Source organism: Pavona decussata, unplaced genomic scaffold (genome assembly GCF_977016875.1).
Source record: "Pavona decussata unplaced genomic scaffold, jaPavDecu1.1 SCAFFOLD_125, whole genome shotgun sequence".
Lineage (NCBI taxonomy): Eukaryota > Metazoa > Cnidaria > Anthozoa > Scleractinia > Agariciidae > Pavona > Pavona decussata.
This window is the reverse complement of record NW_028145539.1, coordinates 437,430-457,500: the sequence shown is the minus strand read 5'-3', so window position 1 is coordinate 457,500 and position 20,071 is coordinate 437,430. Positions and strand designations below refer to the sequence as shown.

Genomic DNA, 20,071 nt, shown 5'->3' with positions numbered 1-20,071 from the left:
TTCTTTCCCTCGACCGCAACTTCGTGGGTTTTCTCGCTGATGGCGTAACATGGTTGAAGAAATCCCCTGGCAGCCCTGGTCGCAGCCTCCAGGACGACCCGGAATCCGTACCTCAAGCTTCTCGTAGAACTGCACAACAAAAGTGTACCCATCTTGAATTAATGCTTGGACAAATTGCGAACTATTGTCCCGTAATTTCTCGTAACACCATTGTCAAGAACTCAACCTCCATGAACTCCATCTGGCAAGCGATTCGCCTTCACTTCGGTTTCCAGTCAACTGGCGCTCACTTTCTCGACTTCAATAACATCACACTTGCCCCTGCTGAGCGCCCTGAGGATCTTTATCAACGTCTAATGTCCTTTATCGAAGACAATTTGTTATTGGCAAATGGAAGTATCTCACACCATGGCAAGGTTCCCGGCGCCGACGAGGAAATGTCTCCTACTCTCGAGAATCTTGTAGTCCTCACATGGTTGAGATTAGTCCACCCTGAGCTCCCCCATTTGGTCAAGCAACGCTACGGTACCGAACTCCGGTCCAAGTCTCTTGCAACCCTCAAACCTGAAATTTCTCAAGCATTGGATTCCCTCTTGGAAGAGATCAACAGCAACGCCGATGCTAAAATCTTGCGTTCAACAGCATCGAAGTTCAGACAGCCGCCTCTGAGGGGTTCTTATAACCGCTTCCAAAAGGCATCCACTAAACCACAAGTCAAGTCTTGCCCCTTGTGTAAGCAGGCTGGACGTAATGACCGTCACTTCCTCAGTCAGTGCACTTACCTACCTGCTGAAGACCGCGCTATCCTCGCCAAAGCACGCCTTGCAAGTTGCATCGATGACGAAGATGACCCCACCGATTCTGATTTCTTCTGTTCACCTGATGTGGAGGACTTCGCTTCTTCTCCCCATTCCTCGGCCAGGGTTGTGTCTCGACGCGTGAGTACAAAGCAGTCCCCCAATTTCAATGCCTTCTACCGTCACCACTCACTTAAACTCACCTTGGACACTGGTGCCGAAACCAGCATGGTCAAGGCCTCCGTCGCTCGTAGCATCGACGCTCCCATCATAAAATCTTCCCAGCAGGCCCTACAAGCAGATGGAGTTACGCCTCTCGTTGTTGTTGGCGAGACTCACCTCACTCTTTCTCGAGCTGGCACGTGCCTGACCCTTGATGCCCTTGTAGTGGAAGACTTAGATGTTGATGTTTTAGCTGGAACCCCATTTATGATCACTAATGACATATCCGTTCGCCCAGCAAAGGGACAGGTTCTTATCCAAGGCTCCGAAATACTGGCCTACCATCCCGAGTCAAGTGCCAGTTCCCAGGCTCACGCCGTCCGCCGCACCCAGTCTTATGTGTTACGCTCGTCCTCACCTACAACAGTGGTCCTCCCTGGGGAATATCTTGAGCTGAGCCTACCACCTACCATGGATCCTGATTGTACTTTAGCCATAGAATCCCGTACTGATGCACCATCCAACAAATACTCCAAAGGTTCACAACTTTGGCCTCAGCCCCAAATTGTGGACGCAGTCGCTAGCAGAGTTGGATTAGTCAACGACACTACTGAGCCAAGGACAGTCCGTCGCCACGAACATCTCTGCCAAGCTCGTCACACCACAGCCGCGGTTCCCACTTCACCTGTCGGACCACACCCACCACCTTCCCACCCTGGTGGAAGCTGCTCCCCCCAGTCTGGGTTCTTCTCAGATGCTGTCGTCATGGACCCTGACAACATCTTACCCGACACCTTCCGCAACAAGTTCCGTGAAATGCTCCAGACTCATGACGCAGTCTTTAATCCTGAAATTGTTGGTTACAACGGCATGGCCGGTCCTGTCCAAGCCTCTGTTAATATGGGACCAGTGCAGCCTCCGCAACGCAAAGGCCGTGTTCCCCAATATTCCCGTGACAAGCTGGTTGAACTGCAGCAGAAATTTGATGAGTTGGAACAATGCCAGGTCTTCCGTCGTCCGGAGGACATCGGAGTTACCGTTGAATACCTCAACCCTTCATTCCTCGTTAAAAAACCCTCCGGCGGTTTTCGTCTGGTTACAGCCTTCACAGACGTTGGGCGCTACAGCAAACCACAACCCTCCTTGATGCCCGACGTTGACTCCACTCTCCGCACCATTGCCCCATGGAAGTACATAATCAAGTCTGACCTCACCCGTGCTTTTTACCAGATACCTCTATCAAAGGCCTCCATGAAATACTGCGGCGTGGCCACTCCGTTTCGCGGCATCAGGGTATATACCAGGTCAGCCATGGGCATGCCCGGTTCAGAGACTGCATTAGAGGAATTAATGTGTCGTGTTCTTGGCGACTTCCTCCAAGAGGGATGTGCGACAAAACTCGCCGACGACCTTATATTGGTGGTGATACCCCGCAGGAGCTTATCGCTAACTGGTCTTGTATACTTGACACCCTTGCCCGGTGTAACCTCCGCCTTTCTGCTACTAAGACTGTCATATGCCCCAAAACAACCACCATATTGGGTTGGATCTGGTCACAAGGCTCCTTATCTGCAAGCCCCCACCGCATTGCTGCACTCGCAACCTGCCTCCCTCCTGAGTCCGTGAAAGGCATGCGTTCCTTCATCGGTGCATACAAAGTCCTTAGCCGTGTCCTCCCTCACTGCGCACAACTTGTGGACCCACTTGAATCATCCTTGGCTGATCTACAATCTCATGACCACATTCAGTGGAATGACAACCTTCGTCAGAAATTCTCCGCAGCACAGGATGCCCTTAACACACACAAGTCCATCGTCCTTCCTCGTCCCTCTGACCAGCTTTGGATTGTTACTGATGGCTCAGTCACCCGACGTGGTCTCGGAGCCACCTTGTACGTTACACGCCAGGACCGCCTTCTCCTTGCCGGCTTCTACAGCTCTAAACTACGCAAGCATCAGGTCACATGGCTACCATGCAAGGTCGAAGCGCTGTCTATAGCCGCTGCTGTTAAGCACTTTAGCCCCTTCATAATCCAATCCACGAACCGTGCCTGCGTTCTGACAGATAGCCAGCCCTGCGTCCAAGCCTTGCAGAAACTTTGCCGAGGTGAATTTTCTGCCAGTCCACGCGTTACCTCCTTCTTGACCACGGTCAGCCGATACCAAGTTAGCCTCCAGCATCTTGCTGGCGCCGCCAATTTACCCTCTGACTTTGCCAGTCACAATGCTCCTGACTGTACTGAACCGAACTGCCAAATTTGCTCTTTCGTGCACGAATCAGAGTCTTCAGTTGTACGTGGCATCTCCGCTCAAGAAGTCCTTGATAACACCAAGCGCCTACCCTTCACTAACAGACCTGCATGGTTCAGTGTTCAAAACGAGTGCCCCGATCTACGGCGTGTCTGCGCTCACTTGAAACAGGGCACCCGCCCTTCCAAGAAGCTGACCAACATCCGAGACGTTAAGCGCTACCTTAATGTCACTTCCATTTCCAAGGATGGCCTGCTCATTGTTCAGCGTCAACAACCACTCTCCCGCCCTATTGAGTTGATCGTCGTACCTCGTTCCGCACTTGATGGCCTACTTACTGCTATTCACCTCAAGCTTGACCACCCCTCTAAGCACCAACTCCAAATGGTCATACAGCGTCACTTCTTTGCCCTGGATATGAGTGCTGCTATCGCTCGAGTATCAGACTCCTGCCACACTTGTGCCTCACTCAAGAAGTTCCCTACCTCCCTTACCAGCCAGTCGTCAGAAGATCCTCCTGAAGTCGTAGGCGTGTCATTTGCAGCCGATATCATTAGACGCTGTCGCCAATTCATCTTACTTTTGAGAGAATGTACCACCTCTTACACTGCATCGTGCCTCGTACCCGACGAGAAGAGTGATACTCTTCGTGATGCCCTTGCCCAGTTGGTAGTGGGTCTACACCCCCTCGATGGTCCCCCAGCTGTGATTTGTGTCGACCCTGCACCCGGATTCGTCTCGCTGAAAAACTTCAACGCCTTACAACATCTTGGCATCTCCGTTGAAGTTGGTCGCATTAAAAACACCAACAAAAATCCCGTTGCCGAACGAGCCGTGCTGGAGCTTGAAGAAGAGCTTTTACGCCAGGAGCCCGGCGGAGGTCCAGTTACTGAACTCAGTCTTGCCATTGCCACTGCCCGACTCAACTCGCGACTCCGCAGCCAAGGCCTGTCCTCACGGGAGCTTTGGACGCAACAGAACCAGTTCTCCAATGGGCAGATCCCTATCAATGACTTACAACACATTTTAGCGAAACAGAAAGCCCGTCAAGCCAACCATCCTTTCAGTGAAGCGGCCAAAGGCGGTTACCGGCCACGAGCTCCTGTCCCACCCTTGCAAGTTGGAGACCTCGTTTACATAAAGTCTGACCGAGACAAGTCACGCGCCCGTGACCGCTATATCATTGTTAGCATCGATGGGGAATGGTGCTTCATTAAGAAGTTCTCTGGCTCGCAACTCAGGGCTACATCTTACAAGGTGAAACTAGTCGAGTGCTACGCTGTACCACACACCCTTCCAACTCCATCATACCAGTCTGTTGTCCCTCTTGACGACGACGAATGTGAGGAGATTGCTGAACAGCCCCAGCCGTGCCAGCAGCCCTCTGCACCACCGGACCTGTTAGCCCGCCTAGCCCAGACCCTTCAGCCTCCACCCCGCACCACACTGAACGGCAAGATGACACCAGCTCCTCTGCTACTGATCCCATTCCTATCCCAGTTCCCTCCCAAACAAGACCCCAGCGGGCCCGTCGACCTCCAGCATACTTACAGGAGTACATTCTCGACTAGCGTTTTAGGCTACAGTTTCAAAAATAGTTCGTTTAACTATTTGCTGCAGTGAACAGTTACGATCCGTTACAACCCTTTTTGTTAAGTTTCTTGTATTTCGTTCACGTTAGTTTTCTATTTACACAGAAGAAGAAGAAGTTGCGCCAGCAGTTATTGTCAGCCGCACATGCGTATTACGCGCGTCTCCTCGTGGGCTTGCTAATTTACTCCGCCATCTTGTAAAAGGATTTGTTGTTCTTAGTAAAGTGTTTGTTGTTCGCTTACTTCGTGTCGTCTCTCCCCATTACTGGCGCATGGTATCGATGTTTACATTAATCAGATTGAATAAAGCGTTATCATTATCATATTATTATTGTATAGAAATGGCCTTTAACAGTCATTAAGGGGACTATACCGCTATGAACACAAGACAAAAAAAGCAACAATCTGGGGAAATAAGTTGAGAGGCATATCTTCTTGAGTTTAAGGTGCATTGCAACATAAATTTGCATGTTTACTTGAAGTATCTTCCATGACATTGCTACCATGTTGACATCATTGGTCACATGACTAGGACACTCGGAATTTTCTAGAGTTTCGTAAAACTACATTAATTCCAACGAAACAGCAATCAAAGGGGTGCCTGGAAAAAGCCCTAAGTGACTTCTGGTAAATTGCTGGTTTCTCCTTTCAAATGTCAGATGTCAGTAATTTTTCATTTGTTGTAGCCTGGAAAGGAGCTAGGAAATTTGATAACAAGAGCCTGGGCAAAATTCAAAGTTTGAAACAAGTGCTTTTTTGGCTCAGAATCTTTGTGGTGCCTTTTTTGAGTAAGATATTTTTGTTAAGGACTTTTTTCGGGCATTGACAACAAGTAAAGGTCAGGGTTCTCATTTTTATGTCAAACAATCATATCAGTGGTTTGTTTTCAGTGGGACTTTTATGTGGTTATGTTCTCCAGGGGCCATTGGTCTTCTTTTGGTCAGGATCTGGCCTAAATAATACGAATTTTTTTGGGTCTAACAATTTCATGCCATTCGCACATCCCCGTCACTAAAATAGATATACCTGAGTTCATCCCCCTTTCCTCTGCACTCCATGTAATTGCTTGATTACAATTTTGTATTGTTCTTCAAATCAATATCAAAATGCCACTAGATAGCAAAATACATTAGCAGCATAGTGCAGAAATATATAATTCTTCACCATTCTTTTCTTTTCTTCTTCTTCTTTTTTTTTTCTTTTTGCACATCTACATTTTCCAATATATTAATCTTCAAATCCCAGCCTATCTGAAGCAAGAATTATTTTGAAACTGATCTCATTAGACCTGTACTCGCCTCATTTCAAAATTATTAAGGATGCCCCTTTGACTGACAGGCTGAACACATCAGCCTTGCTGTATGAAAGATCACTTAATGATAGCTGTACATGTATCTAGTAGGACACAGTCATGTCCTTAACACTGAACTTCTATTTACAATACCTTACAATGTACATGCACATGTATGTACGTTGTACTGACTCTCGCAGCTTTTAAAAGTACATTACCAACCAGACAGATCAAAAGATTCATGACAATAGGCCCTTTGCATGACACAGTCATGTCAGTCTCATTGTACAAAAAGCTGTGCAACTGTATATTTGTACCATGTGACTGGGTTCTGCAAAGGGCCTATTATCAGCTAGGAAATGTTCCTATGTATGTAGCACAATTCATTAAGTTAATTCTAATTAAATGTAAATTGAGTGTAAAATCTTTTGGTTTGAACTACAGTTATTCTGGCAACGAATACAATGATTCTTCACGTTAAGAAATTAAATTATAAATTGCTTTCAGACAGTTCACTAGTAATAATAACAATTATTATTCCATGAACAGGCATTAGATATGAGATGATAGGTAGCAAACGAGGCGCCTAGCACCGAGTTGGCTATAATCGTCTCACATCTAACAAGCGTGACAGGAATGATACTAATTATTGTTTTATTACAAAGTACCAATTAAGAAATATTGCTAGATCTTACTGATTTTGCTCTACATGAACAACCAGAAGACAATTTAATGGTTGCTTTTTTTGCATTATTTTATTATTATTATTGTTATTATTATTACTACTAATTTTTTTTTCGCATTTTTTTGGGGTGTGTGTTATACAATGATCCAGTTTTTAATAACAATAATTAATCACAGGAATTACATTAAATGTTTTAAAGTGAAAGGTTATGTTAACCACAGGTGATTTTTATGCAAGGTTCCCAAGAGTATTTTGGCAAATCCAACTACAGTTTGCAGTTGTTCATTTTGATGAGGCAGGAAAACCAGAAAACAGGAAGGCACCCTTAAAGTAAGTTAATGGGTCAGAGAAAGATTGAGCATTGTTTGTGCATCCACTCACCAGCCTCCTCTGCTTCAGTCAGCCCTTTCTGTGCCTCTTCACGTCTCTCTCTTCTCTTTGCAAGCTGGTTATAAGTTACAGAAGAAAGATTCCATTATTAAGCTTCCATGCAGTTAACTTTAATTCCTAAGTAAGGATGTTATTAATAGTGTACTTGGGTAACACAGGGATCTCATATGTTTTTAGGCAGATTGCTTGGTTTAAGAAGTAGATCACACTGCATAACTTTAAGTGTTCTTTACCTGATAAGTAAAATGTAAGCAGTTAGAAAGTTAGAAACAAGCAAAAGTGGAAGAACTACTATACACCACTGTAACAAAGCTGGAAAACAAACTGAGCTCATGTTACTTCTCTACTCAATTGGTCTGAATGCAGTGAAGACCTGCAAAGTTTTGATTTCAGTGAAAAGAATCCACTTAATCCTTTCAAAATAATCAAAACAAACTAGACTTATGAGCACTACATCTCTAACAGCTGTGATCAGGTCAAGGCTCTGAGGAGATTCTGCGGGTTTGTGAACTACCCCGCCAAATTCCCGGCCCTGTAGAGGTATTAGGGGCCATACACAAGCTAACATGAAAGGAGGTACAGAGGGAATAGGAACATAAGCATGACGCTGCATTTGAAAAGGTTAAAGAGCTAGTGAAGATGGAACCTCTACTGAGATAGTGCAACCAAGAGGAAATTAAAGTTAACTTTCCAGTAAGGGTCTGCGAAATCTGCGAGCCAGCGAGCCAGCGAGCCATGCGAGCCACCGTGCGAGCCATCCGAGTCATGCGAGTCACAGTGCAAATGTTAAGAATTTTTATTTGTTTTATTTACATTCGCGTGAGAAAATTTTGGACGAATTTTTTTCTTTGTTTTTGTTTTTGTTATAATTTTGGAGAGAATTTTGCCTATTCAAAATCGCCCAAGATGCGCAAAAAAATAAAAACAATACGCAAAAATTTATTAAGGTTCAAGACTTCAGAAAAAAAATCCGAGAAAAACATACGGCTGCACCGCTACTCGAATAGGTATCTATTGACACATGTCATTCATTGATATCCACGTGGAACTTCATTCAAGAAAAAAAAGAAAAGTAAAGAACAGCACTTCGATCTCCGTGTGTTGGCGTCAAGAATGGTGAGTAAATCGCGCCATTTTAACAGGTTTGGTCTCTAGTCGAGAATCAGAGTTATCAGCACTCTGTCGGTTGGCTGACTGCTGCATGTGGTTGTCCTTTCCCTTAGACAAGTCTTTCTTCAAAACTCGCCACTAAAGTGGCAGAGGCTGGTTTCGATATAGCATTCGACCCACCAGCTGACGGCAAATGCTTCTGTTACGCTGCTTCTTTTCAAATTGAATTTAGTGCGACAATATTGACTTCGCTCATCTTTGAGTACTCATTTATCATACCTTACAAGATTGGAATGGCACTGACAATCAGTCCTGACGTGTCAATTACAGTCAACCCAGGTCACGCGTGAACAGTATTTCCAAGAATGAAATGAACATTCGAATTTCTCTTTGTAATGTCCGACGTGTGGAATGGAATGTTGGACATTTCTCTGGAAATCGTTCCGAAAAAGACGCATTAACTGAAAAAAAAGATTCCAAATACTTGGGAAACAATTGTTATTCTTGAAATATTCAATTTTGCAGTGTAAAGAAAAATTCATAGCTTTATACCGTCAATAAGCTAGGGAAATTTATACGGGAACTCTGAAATCTCGTTGGCGATTTTCACAACTGACATGTAAATTTCAAAACTCCGTTCAAATCTCAAATATATCGTTCACGCGTGACCTGGGTTGACTGGAACAAAAAACTGAAATATGGTAGTTTGCGTTGTCACACTGTAAGAATTAAATATTGCGATGTTATTCATCTTGTTCTGATGCTCTTGTTCTTGTTTTGATGTGAATGTAAATGCAACAATTAAAAATTCTTAACATTTATACTGCGGCTCGCATGACTCGCGTGACTCGCATGGCTCGCATGGCTCGCACGGCTCGCATGGCTCACACCTTGGCTCGCATGGCTCGCTGACTCGCAGATTTTTATCACTCTTCCAGTAAAACATGCGAGAAAAGGGAATTGGTGCTGACCACTAACCAATTGTATTTTGCTGTAAACGGTTTGAAGCCAGGAGTCATGTCTAGTCATAAGTAAGTAAATTATGATCATCTGGGTGAGTGTAGTCCTGAGAAGGATTGTTTGAGGTGACATCGACTGACGTTTTGACAACCTGAGTGGAAGTCATCTTCACAGTCAAGTAAATTGTGGAACGTCAGTAGATGGTACAAATTGGTCATTCCATCTACTGATCTTCCACACAGGGTTTGTTCCCTTTTTCAGACACAAATTTCCAGGACTTTTCCAGGCCTCAGAAAGTTTTTTCCAGGACCCACAATACACATTAATTATTTTTAAGTTGTTCCATCTTCCCATCTGGCTTCTCCTCAATGTCTTTCAAGAAAACTTTATAACTCGAGTTTACAGATTTCCAGGATTTTCTAGGACCTCCTTTCATTTCAAGTACGTGCCAGGATTTCCAGGACCCATACAAACCCGATCCACAATTTACTTGACTCTGAAGATGACTTCCGCTCAGGTTGCTGAAACATCAGTCAACATCACCTCAAACGTTCCTTCTCAGAAGTACACTCCCCCGGATTATCATATGTATTTACGTACTTATGACACACCTTGCCAGAGCCAGAAACCTGGTAAGCGCAGATCCAGGAGATGCTGCCAATGGTGCTTGTGCTTTAAACATTCCATCAGTACATGTATAGTGGCTCTGTTACAGTTCAGAGTGATCACAAGCCACTGGCAGCAATTACAAGGAAACCACTTAGAAGTGTGCCAAAGAAGTATAAGGAATGCTGTTGAAAGTGCACAAGTGCGATGTCTGTGACGTTTTGTCAACCTGAATGGAAGTCATCATCAGAGTCAAGGGAATAGTGGATTGTGAGTAGATGGTAATATCACCACTTTGTTGACCAATCAGGTCTGCTAGATACTTAATAACATGTAATGGCAATCCACAATTCTCTTGATGATGATTTCTGCTTGGGTTGTCAAAACATTGGCCATTATGTCAACTCAAACTGTCCTTCTCAGTACTACACTCACCCAGGTGATCAAAATTGATCGATTTCAAACCATTTACGGACAATATACTAGTTGCACACTTTTGGCCATCCCAATACTTTATCATTTATTATTGTAATATTCTTTTACTGTGGTTTGCTGGTACTTATTTGCATATCCAGGTGTTGTTCAGTTTGAAACAATGTGAAACAGAGAAGAGACCAAAACAAAAACCAGTGACATGTGCTATTACACCTTCATAAAGCAGTAGTAAATTAACATTTAGTCAACAACACATGTATATGATGTACTTGTCAGTCCACACAGACAAGCTTGATTCTGATTGTTGAGGTTTTTTAAAGTTATTTTACGTCATGTTACCTCTCCAGATTTCATATGAGGTGGCTTGCCATCAAAAACATACCTACAAAGGAACAAGTTGTTACTTATAGGAAAAAATTTACTGCTACCTTTGGAAATACATTTATTGTTCATGGAAAACGTACATGAAGAAATGTAGAAAGACCTTAAAACATGATGAAGACAATGATGATACTTGTGATGATAATGTGATGCTCATGACGGTTACAAAGCTTATGAAAAAGCAGCTGCTTAAACTGAAAGGATTGTGCTTCAAGGCACAGTTAAAGTATTTAAGTAATGTATCATGAACTTACACAGGTTTGATTCCATTCTCAACCATTCTGATTGTTCGATAAAACATACCCATCAAGTGACTAAACAGAAAAATATAACAAGAGAAAATTGATAAATTAAATGAATGTTAATGTATAAATCTTTTGGTAAAGAGTTTATGTTAGCCTTGACAATTAATATTATTTATGATTTGCTCTAAAGGAGATCACTCCAGAAATCATTAACTTTTTTAAGTTGAGTACTGAGTTACCCACTATTTTTTGAGCTCATAAAATACACCCCATCCATACAAAATTCTTCTCCAAAAACCAAATTGAGCATCGCCATTTTGAATGGCGCATGGTTAAGAAAATCCCAGCGTTATACAAACAAGATTAGGGACAGATCAACCACAATGCTTGAAATGACATGCAATTAATAAACTACAACAAAGCGAGTACAAATCGTACCTTCCACTTTGTTTTCTGCCTATCGTTTCAACAAACGCTTTCTCATGACTTTACAATGTTCATAGGTACACCCACAAACACCAGGTACTTGCTCGTCATTTTCATTCTCTTCTACTCTTTCATTCTCATGATGACAATGACAGATACGTTCTATATCAAAATCCAGTGCGATAATCTCTTGGACAGAATGACATCACGAAAAGCCAGCCAGGCTACTTAAATGGCTAATCAAAATGGCGGTGCTCAATTTGAATTTAGGGCTATTTGGAAACAAATTTTGCATGATCATTATGGATCAGAAGGAGTTCAGAAGCTCAAACAATGGTGAGTAACGCAACTCAGTGCTAACCGTTTAGTGGTACATTAAAACAATACATAATATCAGGAGAGACCTTCTCCTTTAACAAAGTGAGCTGGTAATGTTCTAAATCTATTTAAAACTGCATACATGTCATGTTCATTTTTAAGTTTTTATTTTTCAACTGCATGTGATCCAGTGCCTGCATATAACTCTCAAACCACCAGTATATGGAATATTCAATTCCCAGTCCACACACTTTGAATCAGTATTTTTACCTGGTGATTTCTCCTGCCTCGTTAGTAAGTTGGCTTCCATCAGACCTTACTGCTATGAGAAACTGATAAATGCTCATCGAAGCATCAATAGCGATCTTCCTTCCTAATAAAGATAAATGCCAAACACTGTAAACCTTTGAATGTGGTACTACAAACTAAAAATAAACATTCTACAGAATGCCAGCAGGTGGGGAAGCAAACTATGACCTAGGATTGCCAGGCTTGAAGCGAGGGCTTAAAAAGATGGCCAGCCAGTGCCTCTAAACACTCAGCCACACTTGTTAAAATTACATGAATTGTTCAGCCCTCTCAAAATGTGTTTTAGTAGTAGGCAACCTAACAAGAGTAGTAGACAGAAAAGCTTAAATGTAAATAGCTTGAGGTTTTGCAGAAAATTAGTGTGAACTAAGAAGCAAGTCATATGTAGGTGGTAAAATTCCTGGCTGCCAGGAGAGCACATAATGTTTACTTGAAAACGAAGAGGTTTGGGAAGAGAGAGATAATGGTCTTCACGTTTGGCAAGTGACCAATTCCAGGGGACATATACAGTACATGTAAGGCTGACAGAGATCTGTTGAATGTCCAGACAAGTGGGTTAACTTGACAGACAATGTATTGAAAGAGACAGAGGGAACTTGCTGAAAAATTTAAGTGCCAATAAAGCAGGGTTCAACTATTGAAAGGCTCATCTTCCCTTCAAAACTTTATTTTATCTTATTTTCATCAGCAAGTTTTTCCTGTTCATCTGCGCAAAAAATAACAAAATATACCAATTTGTGGATTTTGTCATCTCCACGTAAGAAAAAAATTGGTCTACAAAAATATATTGCCATACGTAAAAATAAAATTAATCACTTTATGACTATGAAGTGGAAAGATTTGATGGACAACTGGTTATTAGCGAAAAGAAAAGACTTCGCTTTCCACAAATGACAGTACGTTTGTGTTTCAGCCTGCTCATATTTAAGCTTCATTAACCAGTGTACAGCTAATTTAAGCCACACAATGTGACAGGGATGCAGTACGATTTTATTATCTCTTAATTATTTGCTTTAAGTGGGCGTAAGTGACGATTTGACCTCTAGAAATCAAATTTCTTCAAAAAACGGTCTACTTTGGCCTACAGTTCTGTTATCTTGTTAGAAAGTTTAGTCTTCAAATATGGAACTCTTTTTCTGACACAATAAGAAGTCTGTATGCACAAATAAGTGCAAATTTAGAGAAATTGGGTTGTGAAGGCCACATTGTTACTTGCACCCATTTTGCACTAAGCCCTTCAATTATGTATTAATACTTGCATTCAATATACACTTGTTGCCTTTGAAACACGGCACACAAAAGCAGTCTTTTTCGCAGGAGCAACAAAAAGAATTCTGTCATGCTTTCATTTGATTCTGTTACAAACTACTGTGCGCATGACAGGAATGTTAGAAATGTAAACAGTAAACAAGAGAAAATGTGTCCATTTCCTGGTGTAGAATCCACCTTTGTCCTGTTTGTCGACATATCACTTTTAATAACACAGAATACTTGAATTCAACATGAGACTTGATTTCCCACCCCTCAAACTTTTGGATTTTTTTTCCTTTGTATGTTAAGGGCCCAGTTGATATCTTAACAGGAAGACATTTAAGCATTTTAACGATTAACAAAGATTAACGGCAGTTCTATTTAAAAGGTACTGACTATCTATTCTTTTCACGAGCATTCGGTGTTAACCGTTGAAAATGTATGTTAATCGTTGTTTTATTGAATCGTTGCCTTGAAATTGTCAAGTTAATCGTTACATACCAAAACACCTTACACATGGCGGGATTTGTGTTTGATGCTTCCGCGGGATTTGATAATTGAAATGAAAAAATCACCAACGCACAGTCATCACTACCAAGGAGGGATTCTTCGGACAACATTTCGACCGGTTCCTCTGAACTGCATTTGTCACTTTCATAACTTTTCCAAAGACCCATAGATGTTGTGTGTTTACAAACTTCACTGACCAAAAGCGAAACCAACTAACCAGTATGATACGCAAGTTGTTTATCATGACCGCTTTGATCTATTTTGGGCTTGTTACAAACCACGAATTAAAACAATGATGTCATCACAATGTTACTTATGAAACGACGACAGGTGCGACTAAACATGGCTCATGGCAAGTGGAAACATTTAGGTTACCGGAAACTTGGAAAACGACAAGTCTGACGTGGACAAAACCTATGAGAAAATTACCCTTCCAAGCGCATTCACTGGTTAACGTTCAAAAGACCGGATTCCCCCCCCCCCCCCCCCCGACTCAATGTTGTTTTCTGGGGTCAAGAACAGTATCCTGGCAAGCAGCAATTCCCACATCAACATTGCATAAGGGGGAGGGGGAGAGGAGGAAGAAGTAACGGGGGTAGAATGAAAAAGGGAGAAACAGAAAGTGATTGGAGTTTTTAGCGGTCTGTGTTCCGTTGTCATTGCTTAGGGGGAGGGGGTGGGTAGGAGAAGTAACTGTGGTAGAATTAAGCAAAAGGTTTTTGTGCTGTTTGTGTTTGGTTTTCTCAAGGAGTTTTGTCCATGATTGTAAAACTACAAAATGTTTTCAAAACCAGCAAGATAGGCCAGCCTGGAAACTCAAACCGGTATTCTTAAACAGGAAATTGCATGCCAAGAAACGTCAAGGAATGTTGACGCTAATAAGACGTGTTTAACACGCAACAAAACTTTCTAACATGTTAACAGATCAGTAGGCCAAAGTAGACCGTTTTTTAGAGAGATTTGAACTTTTAAGGTGAAATCGTCACTTATGCCCTTTTTCCACCACGCCCTTCATTTGACCGGCCAGAAAGAGGGTAAGATTTATGTCCAAGCTAAAATTTATGTGGCTGGTCATCATCTTGACCGGTCACCATGAAGCAGTTATTTCCAGCCCTGTTGTAGCTAACACTTTTGTTGGCTCTCAACACTTATAAGATGGAACTCAGTGTTTTTTGCCTGGATAATATTATGACGCAAGTCCCAAACTCACTTCTTATAATAATCTTCTTAAAATCTGATATGGTAGCCCCTCAGCCACAATCTTTGGCACATTGTATGTAAACTTAAAGCTTATGCGCCGATCAACTCGAAACTTCAACATCCCCCCCCCCCCCCCCCCGGGCAAACCCCAGGCATTTGAACTTTTGAAGATTGGATCGTTCAAATTCCCGCCCCCTCGGGCCAAAATGGTGTTCAAATGCCCTACCTTATCATCGGATTTGTCTGTCACATGCCCCTCCTAAAGAACAATCGTTGTCGGCTCCTGTCATGAGTTACTACAAAAACCACAACTTCAACATTGAAACAATTAAAAAATGATGGGAAATTGAATTTATTAAGTCGTTTTTCAAATGAGTTAGCTAGCCGGCTACGTAGACTGTTCGAGTGGCAGGGTATTCTGCAGTTTAAGCCAAAGCGGCGGTTTTTCATGCGACAGTTTTTTTTTTCTTTCACTGTTCACTGCTGTTTTATGGATATTCTAAAAACCTCTGTAGACACAAATGCGGGACAAAGGCGCAGCTTGACTCATTGCATGAAAAATCAACATCGCTTAAAGAACTAGAAATACATATTAATTAGTTAGCCGGGTACGTAGATTGTTATTCGAGTGGCAGGATATTCTGCAATTTAAGCCAAAGCGGTTTTTCATTCGACAGTGTTTATTTCTTTCACTATTCACTGCGGGACAAAGCCGCAGCTTGACTCATTGTATAAAAAATCTACATCTTTTGTATACAATCTATAAAAATAATTAATATTTAAGCACTCTCACTTTTGAAGACCTTTCTTGTAAGCCAATCGCTCACAAATGCTATATCTCTTCCTTTAAGCTCTTCCATCTCATCCAAACACGTGTTTATAGCTGTTAGCGACTTCGGCGCCCAAAAAAAGAGCGATTTGAAACCTGACACTTCCGGTTCAATTTTCCCCACCCCACCCAGGCAAGGTCAAATTCCCCACCCCCGGGGAAGACCTTACTCGTCAAATTCCCCACTCCCCAGGCACAGAAAATAGTCAAATGCCCGGGGTTTGCCCGGGGGGGGGGGGGGTGTTGAAGTTTCGATTTGATAGGCGCATTAACTTTACAAAACATCAGGGGAGATCAATGTATTAAAATGAACAGTTGAAATATAGCTAAATAGAGCTATTGTTAACATTATACTCTTGGAGAATCATGTATTAATTCTAGAAAGTGACACAGGCATACTCAGAAAAAAAAATGCGAGTGCTCCTATCAGGAGTCGAACCAAAGACCTTCCGATTACTAGTTCGAATGCTCTACCACTGAGCTACAGGAGACTCGTGGGAGCTAAGGCTGCATACTGCTACTGTAGCTCAGTGGTAGAGCATCTGAACTAGTAATCGGAAGGTCTTAGGTTCGACTCCTGATAGGAGCACTCGGATTTTTTTCCTAGTATGCCTGTGTCACTTTCTAGAATAATATATCATTCTCATTTATTCACCAAGCTGGAAATATACCATCACATTTATTTCATTATACCCTTACTTACCAAAGTAGTTCTTAATCTCATTTTCTTTCGATCCTGATGGGGCATGATCGCCGATCACCTTAGAAAGTCCGTGAATTCCCATTCTGCGTTTGCACGCAAGACGCAACACTACGATCTTTGCTGCAAAGCGCGCCAAAATGTTCGCCAAATGTTTGCCAGGAGGAGACTGGGAATTATGCATTTTATGTCAGCGGAGACGCACTATTTGGTGAGTAGGTAGATACCTTAAGTAAGGTTATTAAAGTGTATCATATTTTAATTTACGTTATGTAAGTATCATTACAGTGTATCAATCAGCAGGACGCTGCCATTGACGATCTCCGCCGTGATGTTAAGGATTGCAAGGAGGCGATCAACGCGCGAGAAATGGACATTGATGGCACGATCGGAAGATGGCAAAGTCATCTTGCGAAGCTTGAAGAGATCACAGCTAACCAAGCGAAAGACCTTGTCGATACAGCCGCTGCCTTTGTGGCCAAGCTATCTTCAAACAGCGCCGTCTCGCGAGCATCAAAAGCATTACAAGCGGAAATCTCTCAAAGAGAGAGCAAACGAGATGATATGGATTCAAAAGAACAGTTCATCCCAGATGAATCGTCGATCCGAGAGATCATACGCCAAGAACTTCACAATGCACAGGAGTCAAAGTCAGCCACCGGTTCTCGTCAAAGAAAGGTCTCTTTCTCAGACAACACTGGCGGACGAAGTAGACCGAAGCGTAAGCAACAGCAACAGCGCCGACCGCAGAACAGGTCAAAATCGCCGCAGCATCGTGGCGGTCAACAGAAACAGCGGGGTCGATCCAAGTCACCCCGTTCCAACTCGACCAAACGGGTCACGAGCCCTCGTTCGTCGTCACAAAACGCAAAGGGCAAAGGTTCCGGCCCCGTAACATGAAAAATGGCTCTTCAAAATGGCTAAACGACCCTTGTACGACTGGCTCCCTCGAAACTCGGAAATCCATAACTTCTCTCACGTGAATCTTACTGATCGGCAGTCTAGGGTTTTGGGTATGGGGCTGAAATTCAGACCCTCGCTTAAGCCCCCCTCTGTGGATCAGTTTGATTTACAAATTAAAGATTTCTGTCGTCGAGTTCGCCTTCAAGCCTTGTTCGCTGATCAGCCACAGGACAATGATTTCAATCCTCGATTGTACGTTCCCACTGGCTGGAATCCCCCGCGAGAGGACCCTGAACTCGAAGACAAGCTCTTTCATCTGCGTGAAACACTGCGAAGGAACATTTCTGAACGCAAGCCTCACTGGCAGGACAATCTTACAAGACAGGACAGAGCTGAGCTTAAGGAGCTGCAAAACAACCGTGCAGTACGAATTCTTCCAACGGACAAGAACTTAGGCCCAGCGCTCATGTCTACTGACTGGGTGAAAAATGAGACACTCAGACACTTGCATGATGACCAATCATACTCAAAGGTCACCCTGGAGAACTGGTATGTCTGTCGTGACAATGTAATTAAGCGTCGTGAACAGCTTATGTCAACATACAGTCAGTTTATTGTTCCCAGTGTAGCTAGATTCCTTCGTAGTTATGACAATTTTGTTACTCCGACTAAATTCTATATCATCCCTAAGATACATAAGTCACCTATGGTGGGAAGGCCTATTGCTGCTAGCCATTCTTATGTTACTAGGCCAATCAGTATTTTTGTTGATGAACTCGTCAAGCCTAAAATACTTATGCCCACTGTGCTTAGGGATTCCAGTGAGTTGATTCAATTAGTGGAGAACACGGTTTTGCCTCATTGCCTGATTTCATACCGTGGGGGTCTGGGTACGATTCTGTGTATTATGGGTTATGGGACTCAACACCCACATAGCCGGAAAGAGCACACAGCACTTTACAACATTTCCAAGTTTGGTGTTAATCAAGCTAATATTAGGAAAGATACAGCCATTCAAAAACTCCAAATTTTACTAAGAAATGTATGGAACGCCGGACGTGTGTCCGGCGTTCCATACATTTCTTAGTAAATTTTTAAGTTTTTGAATGGCTGTATCTTGCCTAATATTAGCTTGATTGACACCAAACTTGAGGATGTTGTAAAGTTCGATGTGCTCTTTCCGGCTATGTGGGTGTTGAGTCCCATAACCCATAATACACAGACTCGTACCCAGACCCCCACGGTATGAAATCAGGCAATGCTAATTGCTTTCTTGTCACCGCAGACGTAGTCGCCCTTTATCCTAATGTTGACATCAAGAAAGCATTAGTAGCCCTCGATCTCCTGCTTCGAGAGGCACACGTACCCGAGACTCCGCTGTTGGTCCAACTCGCAAGGCTTCTGTTAGAAAATAATTATTTATCTTCTGAATTTAGCCCGGATATATTTCATCAAGAGTTCGGTATCGCTATGGGTACACCATTTGCTGTCACAATAGCCAACGCTTTTATGTATTATCACGAGAAAGATATCGTAGAGCAGTACTCCAGCTATCTTTCTCTCTATCGACGCTTTATTGATGACATATTCACCATCTGGGTTGGCCCAAAAGATACCCTGCTAGAATTTCTCGATGCTCTTCATAACAAAACCGAGCGCATAAAACTTACTTATTGTATTAGCGACAGTAGCACATCTTTTCTGGATTTATTTCTGTATAGGGATGCGTCATCTAACGTGCTGCATTTTCCTACTTTTCAAAAGCCTCAAAACAAATATCTGTATATACCCTACGAGTCGTTCCACCCCTCAAGCAACAAGAAGGCCTTTATTAAAGGGGAATTAAAGAGGTATGCTAGAAATAGCAGCTCCTTTAAGTCTTTCTCAGAGACTAGGGAGAAATTTTGGAAACGGCTACGAGTCAGAGGGTATCATTTCAGATTTTTGCTCCCGCTGTTTCGCGAAATTAGATACAGTGACAGAAAGCGCTGGCTTAATCCGAAAAGTATACGTAAGGTTAATATGACTATTGTCTTTAAGACCACTTTCAACTGTAGTCACGCACGTATTAAGAACGCTATTAACCAGATACTCCCAGATCTAGATTGCACTGTTTGTTACAAATCTACTGTTACTCTAGCTAATCTATGTAAGTAAATTTTTGGGGTCCAGAGTTTTAGCTAAAACTCTGGACCCCAACCAGTTATGTAACGCTCAAAATATGTCACGCATTTAAAATTCTTGCCGCCTATTTCCTGGACGCAAATACAGGCGTAGCTTTGCCACGCATATCCGTAGGTGTGTTTTTATCATTTGTAAAATTCCTTTATTTGTGCTAGGTATAAATATAGGCATACTTGTTAGTTTTGTAAAACTCCCTGATGAAGTGTGCGCTAGTCACACGAAACGCGTAGGAGAAAATAAAAAAGTTTTACTACACAAGTAGTTCGCAGAAGTGCTGCTCACTGGATAACCCTTTTAAAAATTTTAAAAATTCTATCTTCATTGTCTACAGTAGGAAAAGCTATCTAGAAAGGGTTGTCACAAAAGCTAAGACCCCATAAACTAAGACTTTTTTTTTCTTGATATGTCACAAGATGTCACTCTTAGTTTTTGTAAATTATAAGCTTTCGTAATTATGAAACTAAGAACCCATTTTATTTTTCTTGTTTATCCATTTTATTGAAGATGAGTCATGGATGAAAGAAGCAGTGTTATTTTT

General features: G+C 42.5%; 1 protein-coding gene and 1 pseudogene across 1 annotated transcript in view; one reads left to right on the top strand and one right to left on the bottom strand.

The window, feature by feature from the left end:
- The window catches only part of LOC146469266 (uncharacterized), a 5,175-nt pseudogene extending 344 nt beyond the window's left edge, over positions 1-4,831 (top strand).
- The window catches only part of LOC146469265 (flap endonuclease 1-like), a 37,895-nt gene extending 21,258 nt beyond the window's left edge, over positions 1-16,637 (bottom strand). Inside the window, exons 1-5 of the mRNA XM_085123513.1 lie at positions 16,450-16,637; positions 11,918-12,020; positions 10,913-10,972; positions 10,617-10,659; positions 7,158-7,221 (exon numbers count right to left, since the gene is read on the bottom strand). Coding sequence (XP_084979639.1) covers positions 7,158-7,221; positions 10,617-10,659; positions 10,913-10,972; positions 11,918-12,020; positions 16,450-16,630 — 451 coding nt within the window. The 5' untranslated portion in view covers positions 16,631-16,637. The remainder of the gene's footprint in view (positions 1-7,157; positions 7,222-10,616; positions 10,660-10,912; positions 10,973-11,917; positions 12,021-16,449) is intronic.
- Positions 16,638-20,071: the final 3,434 nt, after the last annotated feature.